Source organism: Gouania willdenowi, chromosome 9 (assembly GCF_900634775.1).
Source record: "Gouania willdenowi chromosome 9, fGouWil2.1, whole genome shotgun sequence".
NCBI classification, from domain to species: domain Eukaryota; kingdom Metazoa; phylum Chordata; class Actinopteri; order Blenniiformes; family Gobiesocidae; genus Gouania; species Gouania willdenowi.
This window is the reverse complement of record NC_041052.1, coordinates 41,693,581-41,705,431: the sequence shown is the minus strand read 5'-3', so window position 1 is coordinate 41,705,431 and position 11,851 is coordinate 41,693,581. Positions and strand designations below refer to the sequence as shown.

The 11,851-nt window shown below is 38.9% G+C and overlaps 2 protein-coding genes across 2 annotated transcripts in view; both read left to right on the top strand.

The window, feature by feature from the left end:
* Positions 1 to 468: 468 nt before the first annotated feature.
* The window catches only part of ddr2l (discoidin domain receptor family, member 2, like), a 50,612-nt gene continuing 39,229 nt past the window's right edge, over positions 469 to 11,851 (top strand). The window contains exon 1 of the mRNA XM_028456357.1: positions 469 to 735. The gene's annotated coding sequence lies outside the window, so the exon portion shown is untranslated. The remainder of the gene's footprint in view (positions 736 to 11,851) is intronic.
* Positions 4,377 to 7,208, top strand: LOC114470129 (coiled-coil domain-containing protein 40-like). The gene has a single exon (XM_028458140.1). The coding sequence runs from the start codon at positions 4,479 to 4,481 to the stop codon at positions 7,206 to 7,208; it is 2,730 nt and encodes a 909-aa protein (XP_028313941.1). The 5' UTR covers positions 4,377 to 4,478.

The following is an 11,851-nucleotide window of genomic DNA, read 5'->3' as shown; positions in this document are numbered from 1 at the left end:
AAAAAACAAGAAAAACATGAAAAATGACTCCGCAAACCCACAGTACGACAACAGAAATACACAAATTACTCCAGAAAATGCAAAATGGCAGCACAAATACACAATATGGCCCAAAAAAACATATTTCACAGGAACAGAAATGCACAAAATGCCTCATAATGAGCAAGACAACAACAAACATGCACAGAATGACAAAAAACACACAAAATGACAATAAAAACTGGTCATTATTCTAAATGCTGACATGAATGTTGAACATGTGGCTCTGCATCAAACAAACACATTTTTGTGGCCCTGCTGTGATAATAGTTGCCCACCTCTGATCTAGGTCTATAGGTCTATAAACAGTTCTGTCCTTCAGATTTAAACTAAGAACATTTCCTCTAAAACTTTGGTGTCACAGTGTGAGGGTCTCATGTTACTTTACTCCTCCTCCTCCTCCTCCTCCTCCTCTTCCTCAGAGACGGGATGTGATGTAAATACACTCTGAGTTTTCTGAGCTTCAGCCCTGGAGGTGAACATCTGAAGGAAGGAGTTGGACTTATTGAAGGTGTGAGAAACTTCTCATTATTCTGAGGAGCGTGACACGGAATAGCAGAGCAGGAACTATTGGAACTATCTGGATCCTCAGAGATCTACTTTGTTCTTCTTCTCCAACATGATCCTTTGAAGCACCGAGACGCGCACGCGCACGGGGAGCGGACCTCATTGGACCAGGAACGGACCTGCGCACAGGTAAAGACCGCTGACGCGCACACGCACACTGCGTGGGACTAACGGTGAGGTGTGTGTGTGTGTAACGGAGGCCTTTACTAAGCGAATGTACTCTACTGCAAGGGTTCTCAAATGGGGGTACGTGTACCCCTAAGGATACGCGATGGCACTACAGGGGGTACAGAGAGAGAACGTGGAAAATGTACAAATAAAGTGTCAGTGTTTGTTCCACACCAGGCGTGAGATGACCGGAAATGATAAAAACTGTAGAAATAAATCTATCAGGAGCCACTAAATCAGTGTTTTTCAACATTGGGGTCGAAACCTCTTGGCGGCCGGCTGGAATTTCTGTACTAGATTTTTGATTTTTTTTTTCTTTAAAAACAAACAAACAAAAAAAAAACTACACAAAATCTTAAACAATTGTGTTTCTATACTTTCACTTTGTGAAATATAAATCTAGTTCAACTAAAACGCAGGAAAAAAGTATCTGAGCCAAAACATGATCAAAAACTAGATCTAGAAAAGAAAAAAATATATATTTAGGGTCGTCACAAATTTTTGATCTTAAAATAGGGTCACAATCCCCCCAAAAATCTTGGAAACCGCTGCATTAAATACTGTTTCATTTCCACATATTCCACTTATAAAATGAGTTGATACAAAATGTGTTATCACTCATTCATTCCATCATTATGATCTATAGATGTTTTTACATAGTTTCTAAGTAAAATGTTGAAGTGGACATAAAGGGGAACTTGGAATCAGAAATAAGAGAACAGGGGTACCTTAGCCAAAAAAGTTTGAGAACCACCGCTCTATTGTAGTGTTTCTCAAATAGGGGTACGTGTACATTTTGAGCCCTGGGTACAAGCCATCTTGTTGGGCCCATACTGTAAGTTATGTACACTTTTTTTAGTATTCTCGCATGAATATATAAGCTTTATTTTTTCTTCACAATAACCTAAGGACTCCATATCTTTTGCTTGTATTTTATAAATCTGTTCTGCTATATTTTGAGAGTTTATTAAATATTGTGGTAGATGGTAATTGAATTGTTTTATTATTGGGTCAGTATAACTATAATAAAATAAATATACCTATATATATATATATATATATATATATATATATATATATATATATAGTGGTGGTAGCGAAGGCCCTGATGCAGCATGAATAATTTAGTGCAAAACTGTGCTTAGCAACCATCTTATTTTCACACAGAATTTTTATTCTAATATAAATAATCTAAAAATGTTTAAAATGTGTATTTGTGCATATATATAAAACCAAACGTCTGAGGGCCCTGGGTACTCTGTAACCTTTACCCCTCCAGTCTGACTCCCAAATTAACTAAGTAAAGCATTAGGAATATGGGAATTTATTCTTCGTTAAAAATGATAATCACAATGATAGGGCAACGGCAATATGGACCAAAACTCATATCTCAATAAGTTTTTCTCAAAATAGCGATATACGATATAATACAATCTCAATAATTGTAATTAAAATAAAGTCTGAGCATAAAGACAATTCTGGGTTAAAATTTGCTGATACAAAATGTGACTCGGGCACATTTATTAACAAACAGCTGCATAATAGTCTTTCTCTCCTGTAATGGACAGCACGTGTGAGTGAGTTCTTTAGATGAAGGTCTGGGTGAGGACACACTCAGTGATCATCTAACTGTGATTTTAATGCTGTTCTTAGAAGTAGAGAAACTCATAAAACAAGTATTTTAAAACAAAATAAGCTCTATTGTAAAAATATATCAATATAAGCAATAATGTCATATTTGTTTTTTCTTTTCTTTTTTGTTTTCTTTGTTTTTAATGTAAAGTGCCTCAAAAATCAGGGAATTGGGCCAGTGCAGGTCACTGAGCAGCAGTGTTAGGTATGACTGCAAATTTTGATTTAATTTTAGTCATAGTCGTCTGACTAAAATACAATATGGTTTTAGTCAAAATGTAAGGCAAGGCAAATGTATTTGTATAAGGTATTTCATACACAAGGTAATTCAATGTGCTTTACATGATCAAAAAGTGCAACAGAAAACATTCAACAACTTAAAGATCAGAAAGAAGATTAAAATCAGCCGTGAAAACATTTAAAACTAAGCAAATTCAGACGATCAATCCATCTATTTTGCAACCCGCTCACTCAAAACCTAATTTTAGCATAAGTTAGCATTAGCATTAGCTTTCATTAACATTAGCATACATTAGCATTAGTTAGTTTTAACATTAGCCTACATTAACATTAGTATAGCATAACTTAGCATTAGCATAATATATCATTAACATTAACTTTGCATTAGCATTAGCCTAGCAATAGCATTAGCATAAATTAGCATTAAAGTTATCATAAATTAGCATTAACCTAGCATTGACATTAGCCTAGCAATAGCATTAATCTAGCAATAGCAATAGCATTAATCTAGCAATAGCATTAGCATTAATCCAGCAGTAGCATTAACCTAGCTTTAGCTGAACATTAGTAACAAGGTTTAAAAGGGTTGAAAAGAGTTTAAACATCATGTCTCTTAATCATACGCAGTAGAAAAAAAAGTGCCTTTAACTTGGATTTAAAAATGTTCACATGTGATGCTGACTTCAGCTCTGCTGCAGTTTGTTCCACTTATTTTCAGCATAACAACTAAAAGCAGCATCACCATGGTTACTGTGAGCTCTGGGCTCTACTATCTGACCTGTGTCCATAGATGTGTGAACTCTGGGCTCCACTATCTGACCTGTGTCCATAGATGGGTTCAAACCTGACTAACATCTCACTGATGGATTCACCATCACAATTATAACCATCAGCACTACTTTACAGTCTATTCTGAGCCTGACTGGGAGCAAAACTGGACTAATGACCTCTTAGTTCTGGTTCAGACCCGAGCTGCAGCGTTCTGAACCAGCTGTAGATGTTTGATGAAGACCATTACAATATTCCAGTCTGATGGAGATCAAAGTAAATGGTAAATGGACTTGATTTATATAGCGCTTTGATCCCCACACTGAAGTAGTCCCAAAGTGCTTTACAATATCAACTCACTCACCAATGGGACTGACCTGCCATGCAAGGCGCTAGTCAACCACTGCGAGCAACTTAGGGTTCAGTGTCTTGCCCAAGGACACTTCAACACATAGACAGGTATAGACTATGATCGAACCCCCAACCTCTCGATGAGAAGACGACCCCTCTTCCACCTGAGTCACGGTCGCCCAAAGCAAAGCCAGAGAGCCTAGAGGAGCCGGTGGAGCAGTCCACAGCAACCCCGCGATACCCAGCCACTCAGTAGCCACCCCCAGAGGTGCCCCTACCCCAAACCCCCAGCCTTGAACTGCTGACACCACCACCCTGGACCCAAGGCAGACCCTTCCACCAGCTAATCCAGCGGGTACAGCACCATCCATCCCTCAGGTGAAAACCACAGCCCGGCACCCCAGGCCGACCAGACAGGACCCACCCACCATCCCACAAAGGGACAGGACAGCCAATCAGATTCAAGGACACATCCTATGATGTCACTGGTCCCTGATCTGCTGCTGGGTCCTTTATCAGCCAATAAGATTCAAGGACAGTTGAAATGATGTCACTGGTTTGACATGATGTTGATTTGGGTTCTTTTTGAAATTCCTCTGATGCTTTGTCTACTGGCAGCTGGTTCCGTTTCTTTATTTGTGGAAAAGGTTTAGAGCCATTCATAAGTGTTGAAGAAAACAGAGGTGAATTTAAAGTGATTTTAACCAGGTAAAATGAATTGTGTCAGAAGTAAAGAAATGCAGACTCAACCACTAGTTGAGTCAACACTACCATCGGAGGACCAGATCAGTGATGAACATTATGCTGCTCAGGAAATGTTAATGCTGAACAATGAAGATCCCCAACAAGAAAACAAGGAGGAGGAAGAGGTTGTGTTGGACCCCAATCATCCGCTGGCCCTGAAACATCAAAGCGCTCTAAGTCAGGAACTGAGCAGACTCTTGGAACGGATGAAACTGAAAGTTCATGAGAAGAGAAAAACAGAAAAGGAGGATGCCAACTACAGCCAGGAACTAAGTTGTAAGCTGAACAGGGAGCAGGCATATCAGGTCAAGTTGGAGAAAAAGCTCCAGGACCTGAACACAGCCAAAGCTCAGACAGTGGCCAAACACAGACAGGTCCAGGAGCAACTAGAGGCAAACACAAACCAAAGCTCTGCTCATTCAGAGAAGAAGGACAAAGCTGAACACAATGTGGTGCAGCTTCAGGCCGAACTGAACAATCTGATGCTCCTCACTCTGTACACACAAGAAGAGTGTGACACGATGCGCTTGCAAGTAAAAACCATGAAAACTGTTCGACACAAGAAAGAAGTTGAGAACAGCAAGGCAGAAGAGGAGAAAAGAATGCAGGATCTGTATGTGGATCAGCTAACAAAGGAGTTAAACTGGCTGACGCAGCAGAAAGACAAGCATCTGGGTAAAATCCTCACTCTGAAAGAGGAAACACGGGAATCTAACGAAAGCCTCTTAAAGGTCAACATGGACCTGGAGTTGTTCTTAATGAGTCGTAAACAGTTGCTTTGTCAGTGGAACAACAGACTCCTGGAAATACAAAAACGTGACGAGCCTTTGAGTGCGAAGCTGGAGGCTGTGTTTGAGGACAGGCATCGTTTGATTCTGCTGGACGAGGAGATCGAAAAATACAAGAAATCCATTAAGGCACAAGAAGAGCAAAGTCAGACTCTGATCACTGAACTGAAATGGTATCAAGCAGACTGCGCGGCACTCAAAAAGCGCACCAGTGAAAGACAGCGTCAGCAGGAATGTTTGCAGAGCCGCTACACAGAGAAGAAAAGCATACTGTCTAATACGTCACAAATCGTGGATGCGCTCAAAAAGGACGCCGCTAAACAGCAGGATGAACTGAACGATGACATCAAGATGATAGATGAATTAAATTCCAAACGCCTGGAGCTTGAGAACAAGGTCCTTGCCTGCATGCAGCAGCTTCCATACAAAAACACAGCTCAGCATTCTCTCATCAAGAAGATGGCTTCACTGATGACAGAGAAGCGGAACCAGCTGCAGCTTCAGGGGAGCGATATTAATGCAATGAAGTTAGCAAGACACGATGCCAACGTTATGGTGGGCACTCTGGAACTCACTGAGAAAGACTTCGAAGAAGAAATCAGACAATTCAACAAGCAACTGACTGACTTCCGGACTGATATTTTATCAAAGAGGAAACTCATTAAGCAGAAGCAGGTGATGATCACAGATTACAAACAGAAGATCAATGAAATTGTAGCCAGCATGGCAAATGAAGAACTGGGTCCTCTCGGAGAAATGGTACGTGTATTAATGGCTGACCTGGAGGAGGTTGAAATGACTTTAAGCCACGACAAACATCTTTGGATGGAACTGCAGGAGAAAGCCATCAAAAAGGTGCTTGAGATGGAGGCTCGTAGCAGGGAGATCATGATTTTGCAGACAGAAAACACTGCACTGCAGAAGAAGACGATGCGCTTGGAGAGCCAAGTTGAATTTGAACACCAGGTAGGGATAGAAGTGGAGAATACCGCTAAGAAGCTGCAACAAGTTCAAGCAAAGCTCAACACCCTCCTCGGCAAAAACAAGCTGTCCGATCAAGAGTTGGAGCTGGAGACCACGCTGATGGAGAGAGAGTTGAACCAAAAGCTCCAGGAGGCGTATCGGGAGACTCTGAACCTCCAGATGAAATACGAGAACCTGCAGGAAGAAAACGAGCAGATCATGGTGAGTCTGCTGGAGGTCGAGCAGCACATCATGCTGTGGGAGAGGAAGGCTCAGATTGTTCAAGAGACTCAGGCAGCTGTGAACTCTGAGGAGAACAAGGAGAAAATTAGCGCAATGAAAGTTAAAGTGCACCGTAGGGAGGTGCAACTCAGCGGCCTGATGAGGCGACAGGAGGAGCTGGTCTACGAGAGCCAAAAAACCGTGGAGAGGTGGGGCAGCAATCTGGATAGAAAGGAACTGAAGTCCAGCATCCAGAACAAAAAGCAGCAGAAGAAGACTGCTTCACCCCTAACCATCATGTGCCTTCAGCGTAACATCAAGGAAGCAATAAAGCTTGCGGGTGACTTTGTGAAAATGATCAAAGACCTTCAAGAAAGTCAGACAAGCCTGAGCAACTATCTGATGAAGCAGCAGCAGCAGATGACCAAGCTCTACAACACCAGCTCTGCCCTAGACTCAGACATATTGAAGTTGCAGGACGGCAAGGACTGGGACTCGCACAGACTTTGTACCATGGTCACTAGGGAGAAGAAGCTGCGGGAAGTAATAGGCAAAAAGTACAAAGTGTCCACCACCAATGAGCGTGTTGAAGCAGCCCTGGAGACCGTGACGGAGCATCTGCACAACGTTGGCACCATCTCAAGCCGCGTGTGTGAGGAGTTTCCCCAGCACCAGGAGGTGCTCCACAGGCTGGTCCTGGAACTGGCTCCTCACACAAAGCAGTAAGGCTGCACAGTTAATCACATTTGAGTCATTGTCACGAATTTTGGCCTCCACCATTAAATTAACCTGATTGTCGGCAATTTTTACGTTTAAAATGCGGCTCTGCTGCTTGTCATGGTTTTTTTTTTTTCATTTTAAATATATATTTAATTAGTTTAATTTCAAGATAAATTTTGCAGACTGTGGTGTGCAGTGGTTAGCGCATCTTCATGGGTTTACGCCAGATATTCTGGTTTCTTCCCAACATCAAAAAATGTGGAAGGTCTGCCCCCCGACACACCTTTAGTCACCTTAACCATTGCATTGTGCTTTAGTAAAAGATAAGGCTGGGCGATATGGACCAAAACTAATATCTCAATATTTTTAACTCAGTTTGTTGATGCAAAACTCCACACAGGCACATTTATTAACAGCTGCACAACATTTGCCACTTTTAATGAATGAATTAATTCATGTATTCTGTGGTGACGCAGAGAGCCTCAGTTCTGTAAGATAATATAAAATATTAATATTGTCCACCTTATGATGTAGGCTGTGCAAACATGTACTATTGGTATGAACGCAGCATCAGAGCCATCAGTGAAACTGATCAGTGTCTGTTTATTCTGTTTATAATGTCACTAGTTTAATCATTAACATTAATCAATTCCTGCATTAATTACTTTCTGATTTTTCTGCAGCAACAATGTTTTTTGGTATTCACCAGAGAACCACACATTTATTACAGACTTTACAAAGCAGTGTATGTTTGTGGAGCTTGTGATTGACGTGGTTCTCGGCCTAAATGGAAAACAGTGTTGGTGAAGCACTGCTTCCCCCTCCAGAGACGCCTTTTCAAGTTTCTACATGAGATGTTTACTGTATAATAATAATAATAATAATAGTAATAATAATGCATCGTCTCATGACGTCTTATTGCTCTGTTCTCGTCTTTATTCTTGGTTTTATTAATCATTAATGTGGAAGTTTACAGTTTGAATTTACATGAATGTCCAGGCCAGTAATTATAGAATTACAATTTTCCTTTTTTCAATTTTCATTAACCATGTCAATAAAATATTGTTATGACAAGAAATACTAAGACTTTAAAAGTTAGTTAAAAGCTAAAAAAATACTTTGAACTTTAATTTTGAAACACTAAAATTTATTCTGCTGTTAACTTAAGAAACAAGTGGCTATTTATTTTTTTAGTAAACCCCAGTGAGGACATTTTCTTCTGCTGGCACTTGATGCAAACAAAGAATCCTCTAGAGTTTGTTAATATTGTTTTATTTTGACGGGGCCTATTCTAGATTACTTTCAATGCACGGGCCGATTTGTCCGACAGGAAAAAGGGAAACATTTATCATTGTGTAACTTAACAAAAAAAGAAATAAAAATCACTTGTGGGTCTCACAGTTTTACCATGTTTATGTCACATGACTGTTACAAATTGTGGAAAGATTTTTTAATTCGGAATTTCCTCACAAACAATTCCACAAAATTCCCTCTAAAGATTACACAAAAGATGTTCACATTTTTATGCAATATAAAACATGCTTTATTTTACTTTTTGAAAGAATATAAACCATGTATTATTGTAAAAAAAAAAGAAAAGAAAGGGATTGCACTACACGTAGCGCTAACCTTTGATGACATATGCAGACATGGTAAGATAAATGGATAAATACATGTATCTTTTTAACTGTATTTATTTTTCTGTTATTTTATAAAGTGCATTTTAATTTTTGTATTTTATTTAAAATTTTGTGTTTTATTTAGTTTTATTATTATTATTATTATTATTACAGTGCCTGTTGGAAGTATGTATTCATATAGTGGGAGGAGCTTCAGTAGAGTTGTCAATTATGGCCAAATGAGTATGTGTTTGAAGGTTGGATGTACATAGAGGTGTACATACTATGTACTCTGTAGTGTTATAAAGCGGTTTATTTGCGGGTAAAAGTAAAATAGTGTGTGTGATTTATCTGGTTTAATTCTATGAGACATGAATATGATAAATGTGTTTGTTTTTTTTTTTACTCATTTTCACAATTTTTTTGTTTGATGTATTTTTCTGTAATGTATATTTTTTGGAACCTTTTTGTATATCTTTTGTGCATTTCTGTTGTCATTTTGTGTGCTTTTTGTATAAATATTGTTTTGTTTTTTGTTTTATTTTACTCATTTAGTATATTTTTATTATAAATACATGTGTGGTGAGGGTGTGTTTTGAGATGTGTATGCGTGTGCGTGTGTGCGTGCACGTGTGTGCCTGTGAGACTCGCTACTAGGGATGGGAATTGATAAGAATTTAGCGATTCTGATTCCATTATTGATACTGCTTATTGATTCGATTCCTTACCGATTCTCTTATGGACTCTCATTGGGAATGAAATAATACACATGGATTTGTTTGCTTTAACTCCTTATTATATGGAATATCAGCTCTCTTTTAATCCACCAGGTATAGATTGTTTTCACTGGATAATAGTATATACAAAAGCACTATATAAAATTGATGAATTATTATTATTATTATTATTACTATTATTACAACATATGACACATTTTGGCTACAAACATTTGAGATTTTTTACAGTGCTTTAGTTTAGCCTTTGTTTACATTTCTATAAATGGACCTTCATTTAACCATGTAACCGTTGTTACATGTGACGTCATCAGCCGTGTGTGAACGTGTGTGTGTGAAAAAGCAAACTAAAGACAACGATCAGTACCAGTCAATCTCCTGTGTCAGATTACTTGTTATGAGGACATAAACTGGTGATCAGGTGTGTGTTCTTGCTGAAGTTTGTTGTTTTCAGAAGAAAAGTCCGTGCCAGAAGCAACTTTAGCGCGAGTTTACAGAACCAGGAAGTGAGTTGCACAGTGGACAACACAGCTGTGGACAACAAACAGCTATATGGTGGGAGGAGCTTCACTTGGTGCTAGCATAAACACAATATACAGGACCTGGAGGAGTTTATCGTTATGTATTTGTGACGTAAGAGGAACTGACAAACGGAATTGACAGGCAAGCAAACAAATGATTCCTAGGAATTGGATTACTGGTAACCGATTCTCAGAAAGAACCGGTTTTCGATTCCCATCTCTACTCGCTACCTGTCCTCCTGGTTGCCATGTGGGATTCTCTCCATCTCTTCCGTAAGTTCTCTCACACACGTACGCGCATCAGCCTCATGCATCAGCCGTGCGCATACACATACTCTGTCTCTTGTTGAAATGCGTGTCTCACACTCAATGCGTGAGACTTGAGAGAGAGAGAGAGAGAGAAAAAAAAAAAACGCACCCGAAAGTACCACGACGTGATCAAAATTGGGAGTCATCATCTCAAAACAAAATGAAAATAAACGTTTTGCAACACACTTAAATAACTTTTCACAGTACAAAAATATTTTTAATATTGACCTTTTTTGTGGACTGAATTAGGGTCTTTTAATGATTATTAGAGGTTGTAAATGCACATATTGGTGCGCTAGCACCCCCTCACTCTGACGTCAAAAGCTCGAATAGGTTTGATTTCTGGGTAAACATGAATGTGCCGTCTGGGCTAAATAAAATTAAAATAAACGTTTGGCAACACCAAATAAGTCCAAAATAATGCATGCACACACTCAACCTATGTGCAAGCAGATGAACAGACACTGCATCGGGGATAAATTCGCTCCACAAACACATTCAAGCACTTATGCAGAACTTCTTTGATTTATTAGAGAGATTATTATTTTAATGTATAAATACATTTAAAAATTTACAAAAAGTGGTCTAAAAATCAAGGAAGTGTAGATCCTGCAATGACTCAAATCTGTTGTTTATTGCTTGGAGGGAGAAATCATTTACACGTGGAAGTGCAAACTATGACACAATAATATGGAAATGGCTTTTTTTCCACCACCTAACATCTGCGTCCTATACCAGATATCAAACTACTCTGTTTTAACACCTGCGTGGAAATGAGTTTGACATTAAATCTTTGTGAAATCTGATGTCATATCTATTTGTGATATCTATGGTTGCTCTGACAAACAGTCAAAACGTGTTTGCAGGAAATTGTCTCACTTTTGCAACATTTTTATAATCAATTCTAGCTGAGTTTGGATCATTTAGCTTAGTTTTGACTAAAAACTGCAGCAATGTGCGTAACAGATCAATAGATCTGATTATTGTTCCCGTTAATGTGTGACGGATGCTGTTGACTTTATGCTTCAATAACAACAATGTTGACCCAACAATAAAACACAAAACCTTCAACCACATAAGATACCAGGATGTTATTTTAGACTTGCTGAGTTGGATGAGCTGTTACCATTGGCCCAGTGATGCTGTGGTTTGTGGATTAAATACAGATGAAAAGAAGGAAAGAAACGCGTCAGACAGATGTTAGTATAGATTTCAGTGGAGGACAGAGCTGTTATATATCATAAATCCATCATTCTCTGCCATGGTGATGTGACGTACGGACTTCTCAGTGCATAAACATTATATTGTACCGAAGGTTGCAAATTTATGTCAATTTTTAAAGTTGTAAACCTTCGAAGAGAATGAACTGGATTTAACAGGGAATTTACAAAAATGAAGTTTACCCCGTCAACATAAATGTTAGATGTGGTTCATAAATATATTTTAGTGTCATCTGGACCAAAATA

Excerpts from the sequence above, each read along its gene's own strand:
- LOC114470129 (XM_028458140.1), top strand. The coding sequence starts at position 4,479 with ATGAATTGTGTCAGAAGTAAAGAAATGCAGACTCAACCACTAGTTGAG.